The 27,684-nt window shown below is 41.0% G+C and overlaps 1 protein-coding gene across 1 annotated transcript; it reads right to left on the minus strand.

The window, feature by feature from the left end:
• Window positions 1-2,142: 2,142 nt before the first annotated feature.
• On the minus strand, window positions 2,143-23,189 carry htr5ab (5-hydroxytryptamine (serotonin) receptor 5A, genome duplicate b). Its single transcript, XM_074692908.1, has 3 exons — window positions 22,842-23,189; window positions 16,098-16,878; window positions 2,143-5,785 (listed from the first exon to the last, which is right to left on the minus strand). The coding sequence occupies exons 2-3, from the start codon at window positions 16,803-16,805 to the stop codon at window positions 5,453-5,455; spliced, it is 1,041 nt and encodes a 346-aa protein (XP_074549009.1). The 5' UTR covers window positions 16,806-16,878; window positions 22,842-23,189; the 3' UTR covers window positions 2,143-5,452.
• Between the last annotated feature and the right edge of the window lie 4,495 nt (window positions 23,190-27,684).

The following is a 27,684-nucleotide window of genomic DNA, read 5'->3' on the forward strand; positions in this document are numbered from 1 at the left end:
CTGGGGTGTGTCCCCAATTTGAACATGTAAGTATTGTTGTACTTGTGATAGAGTTTATTATACCACTTATTTCAATTTCTGTCATGATAGATCCATGTACTTATTTCTAGTTATGACTCTAGGGCGCCCTCTTAGCTGTATTATTGCCCTACTCACTTAGTAATGCTTAAGTATTAAGTATTCAGCTTTGTCCATCCTTGTTTAGTCTCAAGGCAAAGAAGGGTTTTATCAGCTTGTATCTCCTCTGGAGCTTTTAAGAATTTTGAATTGTCCTTTCTCTAGAAATCACCTCTGTTTTGCCCCGAGAACCTGAATTAAAAGTCAGCGAAGAGCTGAGTGAGTGTGAGAGACAGAAAGCAAATGCTGCGCTCATTCAGATCACATATACATACACTCACTCGGATCCTCTCCTCCACCATCCTGCTGTGCAGTTTCTGTTTGGATAAAACCGAGCTGTCGCGGAATAACAAGTGGGGCGCAGAGAGCAACACAGTCACACGGCAGACATGGCGTTGAGACAGGGAGAGAGGAGTGATTCGGCTTTGTTGTTCAGATAAGAGAGGCGGGGAAGTGTAGACCTGGGCCTTGGTGAACTTTAGCCAAGTTTAAAACTTAAAATTCATGCGGTTATATCTGCAAAGACTCACACAGTGGGTGCTGTTTACAGAGGGGAAACATATTCTGACAGGTGCCTGTGTTTGCTACATGTTCTATTCCTTTGTCATATTTTTCCTTCACTCAGAGTAAACAAACTATCACTAAACATGAGGCTGCATTTCATATATTCCTGTAAAACTCCACGGCACGGGTTCGCCTTTCCTGGAGCACTTTTTTTTTTTTTTTCTCATCCTAAGTCAGTTTATCCAAGCTGTATTTTCATGCAGCCAGAAAACATGGATGGATGTTCTCCTTTGAACAGCAGCAGACTCACTCCTGGCACTGAAACGTGCTGGCAGTGTTAACCATAGAGAGGTAGGACACCGATGCCTGTTTGTAAAATGACCTGCAGCTCATACAAATGTACTATCAGAGCCAAAATGCTGTTTCTGTCGTCCTTTCAGTCCCAATAGTGTGTGTGTGTGTAGCAAACCCCTTGCAGTGCGCCTCATGGCTTAACTGCTTTAAATGCACTTTCATTTTCTTTTATGTCAAAGTGCGAAGCCTGATGCCGTGTAACACAAATTAAGCAATCGTTTATTGTCAGTTTTTTATCATCCAAGGCTCCTGCAGGAGAAAAACATGCACACATTGAAAAACCACAGACACAATTACACATGATAAATCATCCTGGAAAAAAAATTCCACTACTTTCACGTTTGTTCGTTTTTTAGCTCTGAATACTCAAATGGGTTTCTAAAAATGAGGTAATTGCCCATTTTTTTCTCTCCTTTCCTCTTTTGAACATGAAAAACGAAGAACAGGGATGGATTGTAAACAACACATTTCTGCAACACTTTGCTTTTTACCTGAGCTGGGTCATCACACACAGAACAAGAGAGGGGGCAAAGGGGAAATGATGAACCGTCCTCAGGCAATCTGGAGGGCAGTGAGAGGTAATTTAAATATCTGACTCCTGCAGAACACCAGAGGCTCAGCTCCACCAGCAAGTCATATGAGGAAAACATGACGTGCTAAGAAAGAGTGGACAGCTTCACCAGAACTCTGTTATTTTTTTATGATGTCTGGAAGAATGTCATAATAACGATTAGTGCCTCGGTCTATCTCATGCATTTATTCGATTACCACAGCACTGACTCTGCCCTTACATTAAACGGGCTCATCTTCTGTTCATATATTTTTATGATTCTTCTTTTTTATTGTATCACTCTGTTCATCTTTATATTGTGCACTATAGTTAAAATCATTTTCTTTTTTCTCTTTCAGAAAAAACTTTTTACTGTTTCATCTGGATCTGTGTGTGTTTGAGGTATGATAAAATATCCTTTAAAAGTACAAATCAAAGTAAAATGTTAAGGTCAGGTAGAGACTTCATAAATAATAAATAATCCTGAACTTGAACAGCTCGACCATACCTGTATATTATATATATATATATATATATATATATATATATATATATATATATATATATATATATATATATATATATATATATATAATATACAGGTATGGTCGAGCTGTTAGGTCACATGCCCAATGAGGTAAGCCCCAACGCGGGTGGTCCAAGTTTGAATCCAACCCGTGACCTCTTTCCCACATGTCACTTCTTTCTCCACACACTGTCCTGTCCTTTCTTAATAAAAGCGAAAAAAAAAAAGGCTGAAAAAGTAACTTCAAAAAGCCCCCAAAAGTTAAGTCTCCAAAGATAACTCCTGGTGGAACGCCTTTGGTTCGACATTTGTCCTCAGCCATTTGCTGTCTGTCTTTCCCTTCCTCTACTTCCCATGTTTCCTGTCTCTGTGCAGGCATCCTATCAATTGAAAAAAGAAGAAAAAAAACAAACTTCAAAATAAACAATCAAACAAACAAAAAAGGCAAATCTACAGCCATGGAGAAAATTATTAGACCACCTTTGTTTTCTTCAATTTCTTGTTTATTTTAATGCTGGTATCACTAAAGGTATATTACCTGAAGAATAAATTAATTTGACAAAAAAATGCAGCTGATAACATGACATTTTTTGTCCTATTTGACATGCTGAAGCTTAATCGTATTCTCAGGATATAAAAGAGGCCATTTCACGTCACAGGCAGCACTGCACATGCAAAGGCCAAGAGTGGTTTCCTGCTTACATTCAAGCTGTAGCACATCTTAGAGGATGTCAGCCCTCACATAATGCCTAAAACTAAAGAATTATGTGAAGCCACAAAGGCAGCCATCTTGGCACTGCTGTAAGTTGGCATGAGTGATAACAGGTTGTCAAAAAACTAAAGATCTCCAAGACAGCAGTTCATTACACCAAGAAAAAGCAAGCCGAACATGGTACCACCAAACTGCTAGCTGGTCGAGGCAGGAAACGGAGTGAGTTAATCAATGATCAATGAGAGGCAGAGGAAGGCCCGGTTACTCTTTGCTTGGGATCACAAGGATTGGACTGTTGATGATTGGGCGATAGCTCTATTCAGCGATGAATCAGACTTTCAGTTGATGCCCACTCCAGCCAACTTGCTGGTTAGGAGGAAGCCTGGAGAAGCCTACAAACCAGACTGTCTTGCCCCTACAGTAAAACATGGGGGTGGATTGGTGATGATCTAGGGGCGTTTCAGTATTGGTGGAACAGGGCTAATGCAACTGTGTGAAGGACGAATGAACCAGGCCACGTCTTCCATCAGCTGGAAACTCTTTCCTGACTGAAATCACTGGATTTTCCAAGAAAACAATTCCCCCTGCCCCCTGTGGAACATCATCTAACTCAAAATGGAAAACCACAATCCCCAAAACAAAGCAGATCTGTTTGAATTTTTGCAAAAGGAATGGGCTGCTGTGACAGCAGAACAGAGTCAGGAGCTGGTGAGTATGCCCAGACGCATGGCTGTAGTCATCAGAAACAATGGTTATGCAATCAAGTACTAACTTCTGTGTGTTTTATCTGACTAAAACTGACAGAAAAAAAAACATGGAGTGCCTGAAAGCTCTGTTTTGGCAGTGCAATGCCCTGGCTATTAATGTAAGAACATAAGTGATTTTGGTTATTATCAAGGAAACCATGGAAAAACGGCAAGGTATCAGCCCTTAAATTAAACTCTTATGAGCTATTTTCACTGTTAATCATTATATTTGTCAAAAAAATGTACCTAAAGCTGTACCAGACATTAAAATGTACAAGAAATTGAAGAAAACAAGGGTGGTGTAATTTTTTTTTCTATGACTGTAAGTCTCCATTGCAAAAATCAACACAAAAACTAAAACCTTGACTTTGAAATTCATGACCCCAATCCTGGATTACAACACTGCCCCAGACAGGAGGATAATACTGGACTGATGTTTAATTATTTTTACAAAACAGAGATTATTTTGTGCACACAAGATTTTTTAAAAAAAAGAAAACTTGTTTGAAGTATTAGCTTAGGTATTTCCCTCCAAACCCACCAGCAGCATGAATTTTCCTGTGGCATATATACAACAAACTGCCATTACAGTTGTCCATGATCCCCAGAGGATAACTTTTAATCTGAGGGATCTCCTGAATGTGGGTATAGCACCACCATGAGGCTCTAAATATTCACGCCTTCTTTTATTTTGCTTTAAAAAAAAATTTAATACTCATCCCCATCTGTTGAATGCTGAGCAACAAATGTTCATTTGATTGAGTTTATCACATAATTTAAATCTCCTAACCCAAGAACACTGTTTTCAGTGAACAGCAGCGTTAAATCCAGTGAGAAAACTGCACCTAAGCGATCTCTCTAAGAGACTGTACTAAAAAAAACTAAAGCTCATTTGTTCACTCAGGAACAATTTATCATGCTTATTTCCCCACTTTACATTATATTACACCATAAATTAAGACTCTGATCCTAAAAAGTGTGAGAGGAAAGTGGCAATCTGTGCAGGTAACAGCTGCGTTTCGTAAAGATGATGAAGAGAACAGTTGGAGGGCGTCATTACACCAAGAGAGGTGCTGAGCCCATTAAGGATAAATGTGTGTATTTGGTTTACATTAGCTACTTTCTATTACTAGCCTCCTACAGTAATGTAATTCTATGAGTCATACTTTAAAACATGCACTGAGTTAGCTCCTCCTTATAATTAAGCTACGCCAGTATACTTTTCTTTCACGACTGAGTTTTTATATTTATCTTGCGCTGCAGTTATTTTTTTGTGTAATTCACACTTCTTTATAAATGTCATGAGAGGTTAAAGAAGGTGTCTGTGTAAGAAGAAGTGCTGTTTGGGGAGCCAGCATCAGAGAAAAGAGAGGACATTTATCTAGATGTGTAACTTTCTACGGAGCTTAGCAGTGGCTGAATATTTCATCCCTGTGAGAAACCGTTTTGAGGACAAACTATCCTTTTTTAGAGACAGATTCAGTTTTAAGCTTGAGTTATTATCTAGCAATTTGCGCTCGGGTCTACAGTTTTGTTTTGTTTTGTGATTAATGAGTTTTTTTCCCTCGGCTTTACTTTGAACCTTTTCCCAGCGGCCTCTCATATGATGATGAAACTGTTTACAAGAGAGTTAAAATGTCTTCTCTCTAATACGCCTGAAATAGACCGACATACAGACATCACTTTATGTGCTGCTGTCACAGCACGGCTAATTTACTGCTTGTTATTTGTAGAAACTCAGGCAGCGTTTGAGTCCGAGTGAGAGGTTACCTCTGGATGATAACAGATAAAATGAAACATAAATAGAGGAGACAGTTTTAGAGATAGTTTCCAGTTATGATCACTCTGAGATTGATAGAGTGATCAAAACACAGAGAGAGTCTGAGGTTAGTTTGAAGAAGTGTGTGCTGGTGTTGTGTGTCTGCTGAGCATGCAGGAGTGCCTCAGCGCTGCCGGGAGAAGAGGTTCCTCAGGGCGTTGTTGTAGTTCTTATTAAAGGCGGTGTATATGAGCGGGTTAAAGAAGGAGTTGGAGTAGCCCAGCCACAGAAAGATGCTCTTCCAGATGGGCGGGATGTCACAGGAGCACAGCGGGACGATGAGCTCCGTGATGAAGAAGGGAATCCAGCAAAGTACGAACACGCCGATCAGAATGCCTACCATCAGCGCCGCCTTTTTCTCCTTCTGTTCGCGCCATGTGTCGCCGTCCGTCTGGAAGGTCACGGTGGCGTGGCGCACGGTAAACACCATCTGCGGCTGCTGTGTTTCCTCTTTCACCTGGGAGGTAGCCATGAAGAGAACGAATCAGTTACTCCACTGATTTATGAATCAATCAGGCAAACATTGTTAGCATGACAAAAGCAACTTCTCAAACAAAGGCGGCCTTAAAAAGGAACCACTGACGTGTAAAATTTTGTAGATGCTTGACAAAAGATGGATTTAAGTTGGCTGAGCGGAAATGTGCATCAACAGGTGGATCAACAAGTTTTCATTTCATACACAAACTCATATACAGACACACACACACACACACACACACACACACACACACACACACACACACACACACACACACACACACACACACACACACACACACACACTACAGAGCTGTGTCTTAATCTGCATCTTCCAGAAGCTCATTTTGTGTCGTTTCATAAACACACTGCAGCGCTGGAAGAAGGAAAAAAAAAAAAAGAAAATGTCAACATTAATCTGCCGACTTCTTCCTCACTCATTGTTGCCTAGCACAGCTCAAGGCTGACTCCATATTCTTTTCATCTGGTGCGATTGCCGAGGTGGTTCAGCGCCTTTAACAAAGACAGTCCATCCCTCTAAATGTGTCAGAAGTAAAGTGCACGGACTGACTGTCGAGCCTCCCGCACAGGAATGAAGAAACTTGATCTCTCTGGAGTGAATTTAGCTGAATCAATACAGGCCAGCAGGGCCTGCTCCTGATAAAATGGATGAAGCAAACCCATTTACAGCAGAGGGCAGAGGTTAAAAGCAAAGGACTGCTGGGAAGCAGGTTTCAAACCTTAACATTATAGACCAAATGGTGCACTGGATAAAATGTTCACTTAACAGCAGATCCTCCTTTATGGAGCAGATCCCTGATGAGGTTATGATGTACCCGGAAACTTAATCCAAACCGGTGCACACAAATGACATCATATGATTTCCATTCATTAAATATATGGAGATCATTTCCTCACAGCAAACTGAGAGTAGACTGTTTTATTGAGCTGTTTGGCGTCTTGTCTCATCAGTTCACTTACTTCAGTGCTGATAAGCCCGAGCATCTCAAGTTTAATATTGATGAAGCTTACATCAAACAGCCATTTATTTGGCGAATTAAACAACAGGAATGTTTTTTTGGTCTGGCATTCCAGCTAGATCCACAGGATGATACAGCAAAAGGGTAACGAACAGTGAGTGGGTTGTTAAAGCAGATTGGAACCTGACAGGGTTAGCAAGTAGTTTTGTCTCAAGCTCCTTTAACAACCAGCTCACCATACATCATACCATTTTATACACGTCTGCTAAATTAATTAACTTTTTTACACTAAATATTAATTTTGAAACATCACCGGTTTTGAATGGTTCCATTTTGCCCACAGTTTGACTCTTGTCCATAGTAATAACTAAAAAAGCACTCAGAGGGCACAGACCTCCACCAAGCATACTGTGATTGTCACGCAACACTTGAGTTCTACTTTAATGTTATACTTCTTTTCAGGAACCTGTCTGCTACAACTTGGTGTTAGTTGCAGGTTTGTACGATAATTTGTCACCTGACAGTGTTGAAAAATGTGATGACCCAGTACATATTTCATATTCCTGATCTTAGTATCCAGAAAATTGGCAGGATCTGGATCGTACTCTTACATCTGTCAGAAATTAAGGTGACCTCGTTTTGTATTGTTTTGCAAAGCAACCCGACCATTTATCATGGAGTTATATACACATATATTGAAAACGGCCCTATCTCACAATGATAAAGAATCCTTTAAAAAATTCCTGGATCCAGACAATAATCCAGATCACCTCCAAAAGTTAATCACTTCTTTCTTATCCCATTTTGATGATTTCCTGAAAATTTCATCAGGATCTGTTGGTTACTAGACAAACAGACAAACTCTCCCAGACGCATTACTTCCTTGGCAGAGATAATTAACCATGTCGCCCTTTGAAATGAGCTAGCTGTTGCGCTTTACTCACTCACAGCGTTTTGTTGCTGAACTGCCTTTTTTAGCAAACACTTACACAGCAGTCCCTCCAAGCTGCAACCAGAGCAGGTGGCATATTTACTATGTTTTTTACTTAATTTTTGCCTCTCTCTCAATGTTATTCCTCTGTCCTATAGCATCCATGAATTACACGCAAACAGACAACTACCGTAAAATACCAAATGAACGCCGAGTTCCAATTAATCGCCGGGTTCCAAATAAACGCCGAGTGTAGCAGCATGTTAAGAAAAATAGACGCCCGTTCCAAATAAACGCCGGGGGTATGGTAAGTTATTCGGCGCAGCCTACAAGCTGTGGTCCATTTCTTTTGTTCTTTCTTTTCATTCCGCAGTCAAAGTTGCAGAACACACGTGCAAAAGCTGAGCTCACAACTGACAGTTGAGTCTTCAAAACTGTTTTTTGTAAAAGAAACATAAGCAGGCTGTACCTTATTAGTAGTGGTGCAACGGATCATCATTGATCCGTGATCCGTTCGGTTCGACGTAATCGGTTCGGCACACACATGACCCTACAGCAGTGCTTTTTGTACAGCAGAAGCCCAGAGCGCTCACACCAAACACCCCCTCCCTGCTCCTCTGCTCGTCTGCCCCGTCTGAGTGCAGACTCAGACAGGGTCATATTTTACTTGACCAAAAACACAAATAAACTGACTCTCACCGAAAAAATCTGATATCGGTCTGCATTCACGCTTTATTTAGAGAATTTTCAGCGCATTACTTTCACACAAAAACACCGCTAAATAAGGCTCTAGTTCTCATCGTGTCGTAAAACGGCGCTACCTCCGCTGCAGAGCCACAGCTGGCTACGAGGCGCTCGCTGCTCAGTGTATCAGTCCGCACGCGGCGTGCCAGATATAAACAAACACAGGTAGTCTGCCAGGACGAATTATGCAATAACAACGTAAAGATGAGGAGGCTTTGAAGAGTCAAAGAAGACGTTACCACTTCCGCTGAATGTCATTTGCTGGGAAAGGAATTAAATGCCTGTCCCAAATAAACGCCTGGTCTGCTCAGCGATTGAAACAAATAAACGCCCCGGCTACTATTTGGTATTTTACGGTATACAAATCAGGCAGTGACATCATTTAGCAACTTCTACCAACAGAAGTAGCTACTACTTTTCCTGGGTGCTTGGCAACACTGATATTAGCACAGCATCCATGTAAATGTGCCAGAGTTAGCAATAAGGCTAATTTTCCTTTGTAGTCTCTGGCAGGTCAGAGCAGAGTTTGAAAAAATAGAAAGAGATGAACAAAGACTGAAAACGCTTAAGTCTGTGTCTGTTTCTACGGCAACAGTGTGCTCAGAAAAACAAAAGACTGTAGCTCTGTTGTATCCACCAATTAGAATCAATCATTCAGCACAGCTGTACAAAAAAAATCACTGCAATGTGGTATAAACAACTTCATATCAATACGCTAGCTGACTGGGAGGGCTAAATCTGAAGATAACAGCTAGTAGCTCCACTATGTCCAAAGCTATTGACCTTGAAGAACTAGATAACTTTTTTACATGGCTGATGTGTGTGCTGCAAGCTAGCGTAGAGTTTAAGCTTATACCACCAGAGGTGCATCTGCACTCCAGGATAAAGTGACCAAGAGATTCAGGGAGAATTACAAGCTGTTAGCCACTAAGCTTTAGCAAAGAGTAATGTAAGACCTTGTGAGCTCATGTAAGACGATGGTCAAGTGTATTTATTGTGTAAGAGATATATAATTTAGTCACAATACAAGCCTGTTTCAAGGTTGAAAAAATCAGTGCAGAAATAAAAGTAAGCAAGACAGAGTGTTCACATCAGTCAGTTCCTATAGTTCCAGTAACATTAGCCGTATGTATTTTATGGCTCTTGCTACTGTAATGATGAGTGATTTGTGCATCCAGGCCAAGAATCTGTGCATCTTCCTTATCAAGCGCTATTTCTGGTGTCTCTGGTGTGTGTGTGTGTGTGTGTGTACACGTGCATCTCTCTTAATGTCTTTGTGTGGGTGTCGTTGATGGATGAGAGCAAAAGGTTTATTATCTTGGATGTCGGTGCCATCCCTCACATCACAACTGTGCGTGCAGGCACTTTGCAGGGCTCGGTGCCTTGGCTCTTTGATGTTCTCTGGTGAATGATGAGAATAAACCTTGGCTGGGTAATGAGACCAGTTTAATACAAGCACAAGCTGCGTGTTTGTCTGTGGGAAGCAAAAAGACTAATAAAACATATTGAGTTTCATCACTTTTATTGCTAAATTGAATGCCTGGGTAATGGAACTTGACGTTGGAGTCGATTCATCAATGCAATATAACTTGGCACTAATTCAGTTGACGATCAGTTCTCCTTGAGCACAGTCCCTAATTTCAAACCAAACTTGCATAACTCAGAGGTATCTTCAGGGTTTCTGGGAATTTCTGAGTGCATGCATTACGTAAATGAAAGGAGAAAAGCTTTCTTCCATATATACCCTCCTTTTGTCTGCCAGGTCCACTGAACACTGAGTCTGAATGATTTCTATGATACATCTTACAGAAGGAAAAATGCATTTGCTCTCACGTGTGTAGGAGCGGTGTATTTTCTATCTCTGCAGTGCATTTGAGAAGGTTTCAAATTGCATTTACTCCATGAAAGGTAGGTGAAAAGTGGATGCCGTGTCAGTTTTCAAGAGGGGGGGAATTTGCCTGATTAAATGTTTGCTAATGCTTGCAGAACAGATCTACACCTATTGTGTCTGATGATTAGAGGAATACCACAGTCAGGAAGGTGCAGCACTCCATTAAAGATGTCGGGGGTGGTATTTATAGCCTTTTACCTTCTGCCGCCACAAATTAACAAGCTGGTGTCGATGAGTTGGATTGCTATAATTATTCATCCATATGCTCATACATCAGATACCCACGAGCCCAGATCACAGCTTGGTAGTTTGACAAAATGTAATATAAATGCATGAAATTGTAACCTGACTGTAACTTATCCCTGCCAGCAGACCTGCTTCAACGTCTGCTTGTGACAGATATGTAATGACAGACTCTGGAGAACAACCAAATTACATCCGTCTACAGACAGAAGTCCAGGAAATTTGATGTGGGTCGATTTACTTTGGGGGGGGGAAACAGTTGAGAAGAGGAAAGAGAGGCTCTAAAAGCTTTAAGCTATGGAAGAGAAATGGACAAAGTAAAGGAGTGCTCATAGAGTGAATGCTAAACAGAACCAAGTAGTGGGGTAAGCACTGTGGAAAAGTGGGTGAATGCAAACTTTAAACAGCAAAAGCTAAACAACTCAAACTGGAACAAAGGTAAGCCATGAAAACTTTTCAAAAGATACTCATTCTCTTTAAAATCCAACACTTCTAATGTCATCTGTCCCACAAACTGGTTTGGCATAAGGTGGTACTGGTACCAGCTTCTGTCTTGACATATTTGTGTGTCATGTGGCTTTTTCACTCCAGCTGTCTCTGTTTCTGAATATTACAATACAACAGCCGTATTTCCCATGACTGTTGTTGTTTTCTTCTTCTTCCATAGCTATTTAATACAGTTAGCATTTCCCTCTATCTGTTAAATAACACAGTTTGCAAACAACTTTTAGATATACTACAGCCACCATCTGGTGGGAATATCAAATTACAATCATGAAGAAGAAAATGGAATGGGGTAATGTTTCGTTTATGTTTTGATTAAAAAAAAAAAAAAAGAATAACTGACATCTGGAATTTATAACTAGGGATGAGTACTGAATTTGGTATTTTTAAGGGTACTGACCGAATTCAGTCAAAAGTACCGGGTACCGATTCACATAGAATCAAAAGGTACCATGTTTAGGTACCTAAATGCATCCTTGTGACTGTGAGGGAGTGGAAGAGTAGTTGATTTTTCATGCTGGACATGAACACAGCATTGTAAGGTTAAATATTGAAGAGTAAATATGTTGAATTGAAAAAGTTGAGATTTTATGATTTAAAAAAATTATAATTATTACCACATACACACAAAAAAGTACCAAGAATTGGTACGGTTGAGCACCAAAACCAATTGCCAGGTACTGGGCATCAGTATCGAATTGTTTCAAATGTGAAAGGTACCCATTCCTATTTGTAACCCATCCCTGTTACATTGTCCCTTACATATTCCACAGCAGTGCCAGTACCATAGATAGTATAAAAAAGTACATAGTTTCTGTGACATCACCTGTCTGTTTCTGAAACTGAGTTTTGAAGAAAATTGTCGGCAGAAGCCATGCTGGAATTGGGGCAGGCTTTGAGTCCTCACCAACAGCTACAGGGCTGAAGCTGTAGGCCGACCTGTAAATCTGGTGAGCTCTGCCTCTGATTGGGTAAACTCGTCATCTTAATATCTTCCATACTGCTTGGTTAGAAAAAAAACCTTTTGCTTCAAATGGTGCTGATGGAGAAACTAGCAAAACAGACCAAAGTCTTTTTTTTTAAACCAGGCTGTGAACATGTTTAGTTCTACTGTGAAAATGACTAATTTTTGATTGGTGTGTAGGTGATTTGCGATACTTCTTGATCCAGCCTCAAGGGGGACAAGGGGGACAAGGGAGACAGATTTTAGCACTTCCACATTGCCTCATATTTTTAGACCAGATATTGCCACTTGACCAGCACATGTTCACTTGTAATGACGTTCACTTAGGCCTGGCACTCACTTCAAGTTTTTAAATGTCATGGTAGAAAGGCAACCAACGCAAGCTCATGATTTATGTTCTCACACTGTAAGGTCTGAGCTTTGACAACGGTCAGTAAGGTTTCCTTTGAAAACTCCCAAACACAGGAGTCGAAGACAGAGAATATGACTTTGGCAATTACTATAAAGCAAAATTAGCATCTTTCTGACGCATTGAAATCAAATATAACCAAGACTGTCTCTCATGATCTTGGCACACCACATGGAAAACACTGTGCAAACCCTTCACACTACTGCTGCTGCATGGTATCTTTTCTATAGGTTCCCCTGCCTTTGCAGTTGTATGCCTCACCCTTATTTTTTCCCTGCATCTGATAAACCACCATGTGTCTAGTGTATGTGTTCCTGTCCTGAAGTGTCACTTCATTTTCATATTGTGACCTTACTCGGTGTGGATTTTTCCACTTGACAGGAAGCGACTGGCTTGATTTAAGAGGTTGGAACTGTGTTTCTTTCTTGTCGGGGGGATCCTTGCTTTAATCTTTCACCCAGAGAATTTCTGAGATGGTTTCATGACAATGTTAACAATGGGTCCTCTTGTTTGAGGATGTGGTTTTGTGTTTGAACTGCCTGTCCACTTCCCTGAGGGTTGCAAAGACTGGTCGTAATGCAGACAATGTCCCACTGTCAGCAAAACTCTATTACTTGTTACTTGTATAACGCGTGTCTTGTTAGGCATGCCTTATCTTGCAAGTGTGTATTTCCGAGACATGCAACTTGTTCTGCTGTGGTAAAAGGCAGGTGTGAAATTTTCAATTAACTTGAGTAATAGTCTGACATAACTGTTCCCTGCCTCTATGTTCACATATGTGTGCAGCTGTTGGTTGCCATGGTCATCCAGGCAGAGATAGAGGTTGTGGTGGCTCTTTGTGATTTGTGCTCTTTGTGTATGCTTGTTTCCAGAGTAGCAGGCTTCCACACCTAACTGTACGGGTTTAATACCAGGAGACATAAATAGCTCTCTTTGGCTTTTTACTACTTCTGACAGGCCTTGATGAGCTCCAATATTTCCTGTCTCATAAACTGTCCAAGTACGACACACCAGCACGAGTAGGCTCTAATATGTTTACAGCTACCCACTTGTTCAGGTCATCAATCTTCCATTCTGCGCCCCTCCCTAATCCAGCGTCCCATCCCTCCGACTATTTGATTTTGTAATGTCTACTTTATACTGCAACACTGGCTAACATCATTTACAGCATTTACAAGGATCACATCTCTGTGTCCTTGAACAAGCCGCATTAAAATGCTCTGCCTAGAGACATGAAGACGTGAAAACTGACAGTTTGGCTGGTGCTTTCTCTGTTGCTGGCAGTTAGATATCGACTGGGTTCTTTTGAAGTACCCCTCCATGGCTACTCTCTGCACTTACCTGCTCTTCTCCTTTGTTTGTCTACCTCACAGGTTGCTGAGTGAGGAGCTGCTTGCTATGTACATGTCTAACACATGCCTCTACTTCTAAATTGAAGCAATACTTTTTTGTTTAATGACCCTGCTTTCACTGATAAGAGATTCTGTATCAATTCTAAACCTGAGTATCAATACCTAGTGATTTCTTTAGTTACCCTCACTGGATCCAACTTCTTCAGTAGTTTTTCTTCCCACACTATTGTTACTATTTGATTCCCTCAATTTGTGTCCTCTTTTTACCTCTCTTCTTTCTGCCTCTCTTTCCCATTGTGCAGTTGTTTGCAAACTCAACACTTCAAAGGTGCTGCTAACAGTCTCAATTCTAAGGTCTTAATTTCCATGCATTCCCAAAACCTAATCTCTGATCTTACTGATCGGATTTCTTCTGGTGATGACGTTCCTGAGACCTTCCAGAGGGAAAAATGGTTCTTCTTGTGACGACTTTCATTATGTTCAGCAACAACAGCAGTTTACAGTTTTAATGAAGCTGTGTCACTCTTTCTACCACCATCTGTTTTTACTGTATGGAGTTTGCAGTCATGTTAGCAACTGACACAGTTGAGCTAAGCCAATGGCAACTTTGATTCCTGCAAGGTTGGGAACATATAATATATAGATAAGACTCGTTTCGACTACCTATGCTAATCCCTAGTGGTCTTAAAGGTCCCAAATTATGCAAAAACCACTTAATTAAGTCTTTTAGTGAAATTTGTGGGTCTTCGCCTTTCCTCCCACCCCACAAAATGTGACATTTAATGACAAAACCTGTACTTAGTAGTGCTTGTGAATGTAAAATCCTGCCTACTCCCCATCCCACTGCTGTTCAGAATGCCAAAGTCGAAGAACCATCACTGCTCTGTTTTGGCTGTAAACAGCCACATAGTTTCATGCACAAGCTTTCCATCTCAGAAGAAGACAACACTAAGTGGCTAGAGTTCATTTATCAAGGAAATGTGCCAGCTACACTCAGTAAAACTGTGCATGTGTGTGCTAGTCACTTCACGGCCGACTGCTTTTCCAACTTTGGACAGTACAACAGAGGGCTAGCGAATAGACTGGTCCTGAATCCAGGCACATTACCAACCATCCACCAACAAACCTGGGACCCTGGAAATGTGAGTATTTTAAATGCTGTGTGCTGTGGAGCAGATGTCAGAGCTTTTCCTCAGTGTCCCCCCTGTCTCTGTGTTAGCTTCAGGATGCTAACTTTAGGTGCGGTTAGCCTGTTGTTTTAGCCTGTAATGTTATGGTAAACGAGCTTCGCTGTTTTCTAAACATTGTGCACTTGGAGGTCGTGGCGCCGCTCTCAGTGAGGCGGAAGAGCGAAGCGGTATCAGCGGAGGCTTATTTACATATGAAGGTCACGCCCACTAAATCAGAGCGTTCTGAACAGAGAGGCTATGGGAGCCTGGAAACAATGCTGCTGTGCTTGATTTATTGACTTTTTGGACCAAAACATATAACTACCATTTCATGAAGACATCAATGATCCATATTAAACTGCAGAAAAGGAGCATAATATGGGACCTTTAAACCAAGGTGTCTTTTCAATCAACTGGGGACTTCATAAGGTTTATTTACTTGACACTTTACCACTGCCCCATGTAGAGAGAGGCTATAGTCTTCAAAGCAGGTGGCCTGTGTTTGACTGCTTTTCCCCAGTTTCATGAACCTTTTCGCTGCACTCTCTCTGAAATAACAATCCATAGCTAAGTAGAAAGGTATATATTGCAATGTGAAAGGGCTGCTCGTTCCTTGGGGCACCATCCTCCAGCTAAAACACAAACATAATACACTAAGATCCTCCCTGTTCATCTCCTTATTTACCTGTTTGAATCATCATTTGACTAAAATTCTGTTTTCTTTATGATGCTGTGATGTCAATAGTCCACCCTCTTTATTTTTTGTGCAATACCCTGAGAAAAGCAGAATTGGCATCAGACAATTGCTGATGGACTATTGTTATCTGGATTTCATTATTACTCACTTTTTCCCAGGGAGAATGGTTTTTCTTGCAAAACAAACAAAACAAAAATAATTCCCGCTGAAAAGTGAAGGCGGATAGGACAATATCGCCAGGTACATTTTTGGAAAACAGATTTTCTGACACAAAACACTTACCTGTGGATTCTAAAATCATAAACAGATATTGGTGAACAACTATTTGACAGAATAAATAACAACATGGTGACTTTCAGAGTTTTTTCTAAAAGATTGGGTTGTTAAAAAGAAGAATAAGTGAATCACCTCAGCCATGGGCGTTATTGTGTTCGTCTTCCGTGATCCTATCCGAAACTTGGCGGCCTTGTAGATCTTCCAGTAAACAAACAGCACCACACAGAGCGGCAGGTAAAACGCTCCAAACGTGGAGAAGATGGTGTAGGACAGCTCCTGGCTCACCTGGCACTTCATCCCTTCTGAGTACGTCTCGCCCCACCCAAACAAAGGCGACAGAGAGATGATCGATGACAGCAGCCACGTGAGTGCGATCATCACGTTGGAGATCTTTTTGCGCGTCTTGAGTGTGTACTGCAGGTGTCTCGTGATGGACCAGTAACGGTCCAGCGCGATGGCTGTCACATTCCAGATGCTTGCCGTGCAGCAGAGAACGTCAAAGGAAATCCACACCTGGCACAGAACGCGACCAAGCTTCCACGACCTGCCGTTAAGTTCATGTACAAGGCTCAGGGGCATCACCAGGGCAGCCACCATCACGTCTGAGATCGCCATGGAAGCCACAAGGTTGTGGGGAACCCTGTGGAAGGTCCTCACCCTTAAGATGGTCACCAGCACTAGTAAGTTCCACACGAAGGTGGCGACCACCAGCATTGCAAGTAGAGTCAGGGTGAGTACGCTGAAAACAGAAAAGGGCCGGTAGATGTTTCCCCCTGTGTCATGGCCGTCTAGAGATCCACTGAGGTTGGCTGTAAGGATGCTGGTGTTCGGATACGCCATGGTAGCTGCTCACAGTCCCCCGGCCCGGGGCCAATCAGATTTAGGAACACTTTCTGTAGGCTGGTGTTGCATTCTGCAAAGGGAAACAGAGAGCGATCTTCACTTGATTGCTTCACGACAAGTCTTACACATCTACATAGGGATGCTTGAACTTTTTGAGGTTCAATACGGATACCTGGACTTTGACACTGATCTGATACCAGTTATACCCAAACTGCTGAGCTACTCTAGTTCTCTTCATTATGTTATTTTAGCTATTGATAAGATTTAATTGATACCAATGCCATTATTGATTCCGACAAGGGAATTGTTAAGCTATGTCGATAAATTGAACCATTTCTCATGGATTCTTAACAGAAATCATTTATTGATACTCGTCCCTACTATTAAATAACTTTGATGAACACAGAGGAGCATAGAACTGAGTGAATAGGTCTGTTTGTTGTTACCAATATACAATCTTTCTTTTTCAGACTATATCTGACTGTATGAGCCAATACCTGATACCAGGATCAGAGTATGAATCCCTACACTTAAAAACTTCCCTTATCCATCAAAAAAATCTGATACTCTCCATCTGTCAAAGATTGAAGATCCAGTTCACTCAAAAAAACATGCAGCTGTTATGCTGTCTTTGCATCATTGCATGTTTTAAGCACACTTAACCATGGCGTCCACAAGAGAGGTACTCTAATAGTCTGCTCACAATAGTAAAAAGCACTTGAGTTCCCCACAGCTGTCAAGTAACCTGCCTACAACTTTCAAGTGCAATTTCATCTGCTGTTAAAAAGGCTCCAAAGCACTCTGGGACATCTCTGCAGAGACCATAAATATTCAGTTTCATCCTCCCACTGATGTCCTTTGATTTGCATCAAAGTCAGGCCTCTGTTTCAAAATTAAGACTTTTAAGCTCTCTTTGTTGTACACCCATTCAGAAATACCGGACTTCTGTTTCCAGTAGAAATCCACAGTGGAGTTTCTGTTTTGCAGAGAGATTTTCTATCAGTTTTCAGTTGAAGAGACACTGTGTTAACATAGCATTGTCTCTATTTAAGATTCCCAAAAGAGGAGATTAGACATCCCAGCTTTAGCATTGAATTCATAGAAGAAGCTCAGGATGTTTCAAAGTCTGCAGCTCAGAGTGTTTAACAGTGCAGAAATAAGATATTCTGTCTGTCACTACGAAGTTGTAAAGCATGGCGGTGATGTTAAAACAGTACTTTCACTGCTTCTACAATTATCTGAAAACCACACAATACGAATTGTCTTCTGTTAAGAATCCACCAGAATACATTATAACGTTAACTAAGATTCATCTGAATCACTCATCTTTTGCAGCATCACCGGTGGCAATAATGATTTCATGCATCATGTTTTGGAAAACATATTCAGATGTGCCTGATTTAAGATGTTAATCCTCCTAAGAACAATCATTTCTTATTCATCAATGCTCGGTTTCAACTACTCCTCCGACAACCCTCCAGGGCTTTTAGAAAAATACAGATCACCATCTCACCTTGAACCATGTATCGACTGTATCAGGCTTTAGAGTGATGTTGAATATTTAACACAATCATTCATTTTACATGTCTCCCTTTTATGACACCTCTAGGGGAAGTGGCGAAGACCATAATTAGTGCAGCTAATGCGTATAATTCAGCCGTAATAAATGACTCTAAGTGAGTTTGATTCAAAATGCTTGTTTAATCAATTGGATCATCAAGTGACTGTTACATTTAGCTGGAGCGTTAAGGTGATGGATAAACCATTTTCACTGATTCCCTTGGTATGTGGATTCTTCTTCCAGAAAATCAAGAATTCAAAGATGAATTCACCAGAGTCCCTCATAAAACACTTTATTCATACATGTTTCACACCCAGTGGGTTGAGTCAGGACGATCATCAATAAGGCCTGACAGGTTGTAACAATACGAGCCGTGTCTCCGTCAGGCGGTGTATTTATAGGACATGTGACGCCGTCTCTTAGCATCACAAACCGTGCCCTCTAATCAAAGGGTCCGACTGAGCACACGGATATACCCTCTGCTTTCTCTTCTCTTCTTTTCTCCCGCTCTTATTAACAAGCCTAACAACCATGAAATTGGACAACCATTATGGAGGGAAACAGCAATCAAACATGCTTGTTTCCTCCTTCAGACAGCAGCTGTCACTCACCCTGTGGGAGACAGTTACACACGCATATGTATATATGTGTTTGAGAGGAGGGAGACACTGACAGACAGGAGGACACAACCCTCAAATACCTGAATACCATCAAGCTTATTGTGTTTTCACAAAGCTGCAAGTCAATTCAGGTCAACCACTGTTCTTGAGATGTCCAACTTTATTCTCAGGGTGAAGTTTTTTTTTTCTTTTAGTGTGAGAGTCTCCACAGTGATGTAGTGTGATTTTACATCCCAGGGGTTTAAAGCTACTAAAGCTATTAAAGCTACAGTAGGGAGTTTTTGAGCAGCTGTGAAACAGATTGAAGTTAATAACAGTGCTTCTTTATGAGCTACAAAAAGCAAATAAAATGACAAGCGACGTGATCCAACATTTCTATCAGATAATTTTTCATCCTTGTAACTGCAGTGAAGGGGTAGGAATCAGAGGAGTTGATTCAAAGCATTACAAAGAAACAGCTCTGTTTACATTTCCCAAAGCAAATATTCAAAGCAAGTGTGACCAGGTCAATGATAAGCAGGAACACACAATTTTTATGTGGGTCTTTATTCCCCAGCTGTACTCACAACAAGCATAAGAACAACATTATTTTTACCTCGGCCAAGTAGGCTTTGTTTTTTGTCGGGTTTGTTTTTTGTTTTTGTCTGTGAACAACGTAACTCAAAAATTAAGGAAAGGTCTGGATGAAATTTTCAGGAAATGTTCAAAATGGGATAAGGAAGAAGTGATCCAATTTTGGAGGGGATCTTGATCCAGACACCTGACAGATGCAAAAGTATGATCCAGATCCTGGCAATATTCTGGATACTAAGATCCAGAATATGAAATATGTACTGGGTCATCATAATTTTTAACACTGTCAGGAAACAAATTACCATACAAACCTGCAACTAACAACAAATTGTAGTAGACAGTCTGCTGAAAGGGAGTACAACATTAAAGTAGGATTAAAGTAGTGCTGAAACGATTCCTCGAATGATTCCAGGTACTCGATTACTAATATTACTTGAGTACTTTTCTCCGCCTCGAGGAATCGTTTAATCTTAAAAAAGATCAAAGAGTGGTATATCAAATAGAGCTGAGGCCATATTAACAGAGTTTTTAGAGCCCTCAAGCTACCTCTTATACAAAATAGCAACTAGCAACAATTCAAGCTTCTTTTCTGGAGTTTGGAGACTAATGGGTCATTCTACGAAATAGGTGCCATTTGGGTCTGCAACATTTGATGAGATACAAGGCACAAAAAAAACGTGTCAAAGTGTGTTTACAGATTTTGGAGCTACCAAAGTAAGTGCTCTTATTGACATGCTGTGTCAGAAAATTCTGTTTCTTAAAGAGAAAAATTTTAATTTGAGAAATAACTGCTCTTTAACTAAACAAAAATGTATTTTATCCGATTACTCCATTAATCGATGGGATTTTTAGTAGAATACTCGAATGCTAAAATATTCGATAGCTGCAGCCCTAGATTAAAGTGTTAAAGCGTTACAATCGCAATTTGCTTGGCGGAGGTCTGTGCTCGCTGAGTCCCCTTCTAGTTTTAGTAGTGAGAACTAAAAGTTTTCATAAGCTTGACTGGGGAACAGTTGTCTTCTTCACTTCTGTTGCTAATTCTGTTGCTAAGCTAATGACCTGAATCTTTGACTAACAACAAAGATATAAACACTAGACAACAGTGTTAATAGCCAACCCTGTAAATAGACAACAGTAGTGGCTCACTTCTGGACAAGGAAAGCAAAAACTTAATTTGCATTTATTCATTTCTTGAGTCACAAAGCTTCACAGTTTTAAGCAACCACATGAAAAAAGTGATTTTTTTAGTGGATATTCACAGTACATTAATGGAAAAACTGATGTATATCTTTGGGTTACATTAACTTTTACAGCTATATCTCTCTTCAACAGGGAGAAAATACACACCTTGGGAGTCCAGCGTTTTGTGGGCTTTCTGTTTACATCTCTGTGCATCTGAAGTACCATGAGAACTCCGTACTCTCGCTTATAGCTCAGCTTGGCTCAAAGGGACATTGCTATCTCAGTGAGGAGCAGCAGCTTCGAGTGATAATAACTGAAATCTAACACTTAGGTCACTGAAACAGGATTTTAAACAGTCTCCACTTTACCTGGCTACAAAAGTAATACTTTTGGCTGTTAAAAAAGAGATGGGTGAGGTTATTTTATTTGTCAAAAAAGATATCACAGACTCCACAATATATGGATGTAGTCTTTGTGATGTCAGCTGTTTCTGATACAGAGTTTTGAAGCCTGTTGTCATCAAAAGTAGGGATGGAATTTAAAGCAATCCCTGAACTTGAGTACCCTTAGATAATTAGCATTCTTTTACTTGTAAACAGCAAAGAGCCTGTCAGTTTCGGACCTTTCTTCATTCATCTTGTCCACTCTCATAGCTGTTGTTCTCTGCAATGGTGGCTTGTACTCTGGCTCGACAAATGCCATCAGCGCTCTGAAGCCTTCCCCTTCCATAAAAATCAATGAGAGCATAATTCAAGCTACCATTTTGGTTATAAGCAGGCTAATCTGCTCTGCTCTAGTTTCGTCACAATGATATGTGCTGACAGGGCTAACCAATAGCGTGACGCAAGACTACCAGTTTTCTGTTTTAACAGTTTTTCTCCTTGTGCTTTTAGCACATGTGGTTACGCGTCGAACTAGCATATCAAAAGTATGCACGTTTAACGCCACTTATCTTACGCTGCAAATTAACTTGATCTTATTTGTTGAAATACTTCCAGACATCACTTTTTTTGACTGACATGTTTATTATTTTCTTACCTATTTTATTCAGTTAGGAAAAAAAATGCTGGGTCACACATCTAAAGTTGTATAATTTCAAGTTTTGTAGCCAAAAGCAGCACTTGCACATGTGTGTCTGTTATTTGAATAATGGGGTCAACTACAAGTAGTTTTATCAGTTAGCAAAATGATACAAATCCTTGTCTACAGGGGGCACAAAAATCATCACAAACCAAGAGTTACTTCCAGCAGCTTTAACAGTTAAAACTTGTTTAAGACAAAGATTTAACAAATTCTAGATATAAAGTTTGATTTCTTTTTCTTAAACTCACTTTTTGTGATTAGTTTTCTCCCAGGTTGTTTTTGCACCATGTTTGATCAGTTGGAGGTTATTCTTCAAGTCCAACACATTTGCCTTGAGATTCTAATTTTGCAAAAGCATTGTTTGTGTTTCTGAGCACCTTCTGGTGTTAAAACATTTCTCCAACAAAGCCTCACAGGCTGCCACTGCAAATACAACCCAAAAAGTGCATTGATGTCTGAGTCTCATTTAGCCTTAGAACTCAAACACCATCATATCACTGGGGTTCAAACAAAAAGGGTATGAATGGCTCCTCTTTGTGCCTGGCTCCTCAGTGTGAAACGTTTGTACGCTCATTTGTTACACAATCTCCCACCAAGGTGAGTCTCTCTGAAGCTGACATTTTCAGCTACAGGGAGAAGAAGGTATGCAGATGTGATATTTAAACCATTCATTTGAATGAGGACAACGTTCAACTTCAGCTGACAGATTTATTCAGTGGAGCTTGTTTCCAGAGCAATGAGCCTGGAGGTATTTTTGAAGCACCCTTTCAAAATAAAACGTAGCCCACATTTGACATTTGTTAAAATTTCATTTAAGTGTCACAAGCTCACAATTTAGAGAGGAGCTGTTAACAATTTTGAGGTTTTCTGTCTGCTCTTGTCCCAGATTTTACACGAAGTCGCCGCCAAAACACTTGTTACGTACCATCTGAACAACAGAGCCTCACTTTTGAATCCATTTTCTGCTGGTAAACAAAACTCAGCAGCAGAGATTTACAACCGGAAACAACTCACCCCCGGCACAAAGCTGTCCAGCGCGAGACGGTCTCTGCTCGGTCTTAATCTCTCCATCGAAATTCACTTCGCGGCTCGTGCCAAAGGAGTGAATGAGCCGCGTGCTCAGCGGTGATGACAGAAGAAACACACGGCTCGCGCGGAGGATACAGAGGCGCTGGAATGAACCATAGAGAGCTCGGGAGGGGGAACTGAGTCCAGTACGGATCATAAACAGTGCGTGTCCACGGCATGCGGGACGCAGCTGTGCGTGTGTGAGTGTGTGTATGTGTGCGTGCGCTTCACGAGAGCAACATCACTCGGTGAGACAGACGCTGCTGCTTTTTCGACAGGGCGTACGTGCAGTTCAGGAAACAGTTCCTCTGTCTAATTAGTCTTGTTCTGCAGTGATTAGAGGTTGCTTGAGGAGACATGGCTCGTGCTGCTTTATGATGGATGATACCTCCGCGCGACCACCCTTCCAACTCCCCTGGCGTTGCCCTTCAGCGCGTGCAGACGTGATTAATCCAAATTTCGCGCAAAGTGATTCAAATTTCATTTGTTAGCCGGTCGACACAACTTGTAATCAAGTCTCTTTTAAAGGAGCTATTTGTAGACTCTCTAATGAAACACTTCTCGTGTCCCATGTGCTGTAAATGTCCCTTGAAAATCTCCCAGGATGATTTATTTAATACAATTATTGTCTGGTTTGCTTCTGGCAATTAGGTCTACACTCTGCATACAGGAACAGAACATTCTGTGACCGTCCTCTCCATTTATAATCTTTTTTAATATGTTGAAAACAAACCTTGCTTAGTAATTATTATTTACCACAATATACAAAAAAAGCAGACATACATAAAGCCAGATGTCCATATCAAACTTTTTATTGTGGAGCTGCTCCTGTGCAGGGTCCTTTGATTGCCTATAGAAGCAGTTTACTGTTCACTACAGAGACTCTCTGCGCTCATATATAAGAGCTGATAATAAATGAGAACCTGGGAGAAAGTTGTGGTGTCAGACTATAGGTGGCACCATGGGATGGTGGTTCATTACTCTCATCGAACAAAAGCCACCACATTTGTCACAGCACCAACCTGCGTTAAGTCCCATGTTAATACCCTGCATATACTTGGCCATAAAGCTGTACCGCAGTGCAGTGGCGGACTCAGGCTGTCTAAGGACAGAGGAGGGAAAAAAATAAAAAGGACATGCAATAGTGGGGAGGTTGTTTCCTATAGAGCAGCCCATATGGCTCTGTATCCCTTCTCCCCCCAGCTGGAAGTAAGGTCACACTGATGTGACTAGCATGTTATCACGTAATCGACACTGGAAAGTCACCCTGGAGAAAGTTTTCTTCTCCCTTAGGCAGGAAACTTTTTTTTTAATAACATAAAAACTGTGCTGGTTTGGCCCCCTAAGATGGCTCTTGATGGCACTTAATTATTTTTTTCTTCCCTAAAGGGTCACTTATTACAGTTTTCTCAACTGGAAGACCAGCCTTTTGGGGGCTTTTAAGTGTTCCCTTCATTGGTAGGGAAAATCTTTTCTACCATAAAGAGAATATCAGTAAATGTTAATATTTCCTCCATCCTCTGGGGAACTTTTTACATTTTCCTCTAAATGGCCAAATTCTGAAGGAACCTTTTTACCAGGAGACTATCCACAGGGTCATGTGATCACGAGAAGACAATCCTACAAAATCCTACAAGGCAAGCGATCTTGTTCAGAACTGGATGGCCACCCTGTAGGGCATATATGCCGGGTGTGATTTGTCAGAAAAACGGAGATAATTTTTTTTTATATCAATTGAATTTTCGTTTGTATAGAACAGAACAGAACAAAACAGAACAGAATAAATCTTTATCGTCCACCAAAGTGAAAAACTGACTTTGGCTCACCGGCACAAGAGACAGACAGCACTAAATTTCAAAAAAATTTAATTCAAAGAAAAACATATATTAGACACATTATAAAAGTAGAGATAAAACAAGATCTAGTTAAATAAATAAAACATAGCATTAAAACAGTTCAGGTCATTTTTGTGGATTTGTTACCTAATCATATTTAAGATTGCATTGCGTATAAAAGATTTTTCTTAAAGACCTTTGGCCAGAGGAACTCTATAGCGCCTCCTAGACCTCAGAGGCTTAAACTGACAGAAATAATCATGAATCATGGAAGAAAGCAATAAACAGGCCTTGTTCTTTTTTAGGCTAACAGTAGGCACTGTTACATTTCAAATAGTTGAACAATCATCTTTAATGCAAACTAAAAAAGACATTAAACATTTAGTTTTCTGCGCCAGCCACACCTGCAATGTAGGAGATAATCTTATCAAGTTAAGACCATAGATAGGGGTTGATGTCATAATAAATCGTCTCATTAGACGAGGTAAACAGTTTGCCCTGACGTTTGACTTCATGTGGCCTTTTTTAATTTCCTGTTAGCTTTTCATTTGCTGCGTCTGCCCTTCTGAATGCATATTTGGCCCATTAAGATAAGATAAGATAAGATAAGTCATACTTTATTAATCCCCGGAGGGAAATTCAAGTTGTTTGGGCACTCTTCCAAGCAGAGAATTGTACACTCTGATGGCTGCAGGGAGGAATGATCTTCGGAACCTCTCGGTCCTGCAGCGCACAGAGGTAAGGCGTCCCCTGCTGCTGATCCTCCGGACTATGATGTTGTGAAGTGGGTGATCAGAGTGACGGATGATGGCCTCCACTTTCTTCTGTGTATACCTTTCCACCACAGCCTCCAGTGAGTCCAAACTGGATCCAACCACAGAGCTAGCTCTCTTCACCAGTTTTTCCAGTCGCCTCTTGTCCTTCTGCTTTAAACTATTTCCCCAGCAGACTGCACCATAAAACAAAGCACTGGCTACCACGGACTGATATTAACAGTGATGAAGAGAAGACTTCTCAGTGTAGAAACGTTCACTTTACTGAGATTACGATGTATGACTTTTATGTCAGCTAAAGAGAGCACTATATCACATTTTCTCCACTTAAGAGTCATTTTTCAGTTTTCTCCACTGGAAGACCTGTCGTTTTGGGCATTTCACTGTTCTGTGTAGGGAACTTTTAAGAATTATTTCCTCTCCTAAAGGGCTACTTTGTTAGCTAAATTATGATATTTTCTCTAATGGAATACAACTGTTTGTGTTTTCTCCACAAATTTACCAAATTTGGAGGTCATGTGTTCTTTTCACCACAAGACAAACACAGACACAGGGCATGTGATCTCAGGTGCTCGTGAATGGCAATCCTACGGAACATCTTTGTTTATTTTCCCCACTGGATGGGTATAAGCTGCTTAAGAGGACCCAATATCATATTTTCTCCACTGCCAATGGTTTCTCCATTGGAAGACCTGCTGTAGACATTTGAAAGGGAACCTCAACATTTTTTCTGAACTTTTTAGTGTTTCAGTTAAATGAGTTAAGTCAACCGTTGCTGCAGTGTAGATGTGAACTCACACATTACTAAAGCCACCAAGCAGTCCGGGTTGGTTCAGTAGGGTTTGGCTCGATTTGGTTCAGTTAAGCCTGATCCCGTTTGCGTTTCCACAGCAAACTGTGCCCTCTCGTGGTGGGCGGCGAGTAAGCTGGATGCCGCAAGCCCCAGCTGTTAAACAACAGCGTGACGCCGTAGCAGCGCGACACAGTTTACCCAGCTAATAAATCCAACGAAGAAGAAAAACGTCGGGGTAAGTGACGATTCCTTTTACCAATTAACAGTCTACCGTGTGTTGCTCCACCTTCCGAGAGCGGATCAGTTCAGTCTGGCACCCATACGGAAGGGTCCCAAAAAAGTAGGCCGGCTCGTCCTGGTTTTTGTGGATCTGTCCCGGGATAAGTCAGTGGAAACGCCACAAAATGCGTGCCCTACCGAGACAAACTGAACCGGTCTGCTTGGTGGAAACGCTGCTTAACTTTCTCTGAAACGTGACCTAGTCTACCTGTAGATTTGTGGAATTTCCTTCCAACATCTGCTCCAACAGCACAAGTGTATCAGCAACTAACCATGAAATATGTAGCTGCACACATGTAGAGTAACATATTTACTGTTTATCACAGCCCTTCTTGAGGAAAGACATTTGAGTCACTGTAGTGTCTTTTTCTTCTTCTTCCTTTCTCCCTCTTTAACTCATAGTCGTTAAAGAGGGAAGCGGGACCTTTAAACAGGTGATGCTCATGCTCAAAATCACGTCAGCTTATCAGTTGCTCGTACAGCCGGTACCTAATAACCTGCTTTGTGAAACTGTGCCTTGCTAATTATAGGGCTGTGAAGACATTAATGCAACCCACTTAAAGTGTCAGTGCAAAGTGCTGCTCATTAAAACAGATGACACACTTTGCACTTCCAGCTGTTTAGTCTGCAGAGTTGAGGCAAAAACCGATCAGTGGATTCAGAGGAAAGCTCTTGAAGGACTCATTTCTGTTGCAGAAATATTACGAGAGCGCTAATCGAGCTTAACATTTAACTCTGCGTCACCGGAAAATTCCCACTGTGTGTGTCTGTGTGTGGTTTTGAGCAGTTTGACTCATGTAACTTACATCAAAAGTGAACATTTGACTTCCCCTTCTCTGCTGTGCTCTCTTATTGGAGGCAAAAAGTGTTTTCTCTTTCTCCATCTCTTGGCACACTATCTTATATAACATGAAGTGACCTTGTACCACCAGCCCAGTTTCATCCTCATAAATAGCAGGTCATCAATAATCCTCACACTACTGGGATTTCACTCCAACAGCAGGTATAAGTTCACCTGGCAAATGACCAGAGAGGAAAAATGAGGTGCGGTCTCAAATCAGTGACTTCGCTGGTAAACCTGCCACATAAATTCAGAGAAGTGTCGGAGC

Source organism: Halichoeres trimaculatus, unplaced genomic scaffold, assembly GCF_033239565.1.
Source record: "Halichoeres trimaculatus isolate MK-OKI-2021-1 unplaced genomic scaffold, fHalTri1.1 fHalTri1_scaffold_18, whole genome shotgun sequence".
In the NCBI taxonomy this organism is placed as follows: domain Eukaryota; kingdom Metazoa; phylum Chordata; class Actinopteri; order Labriformes; family Labridae; genus Halichoeres; species Halichoeres trimaculatus.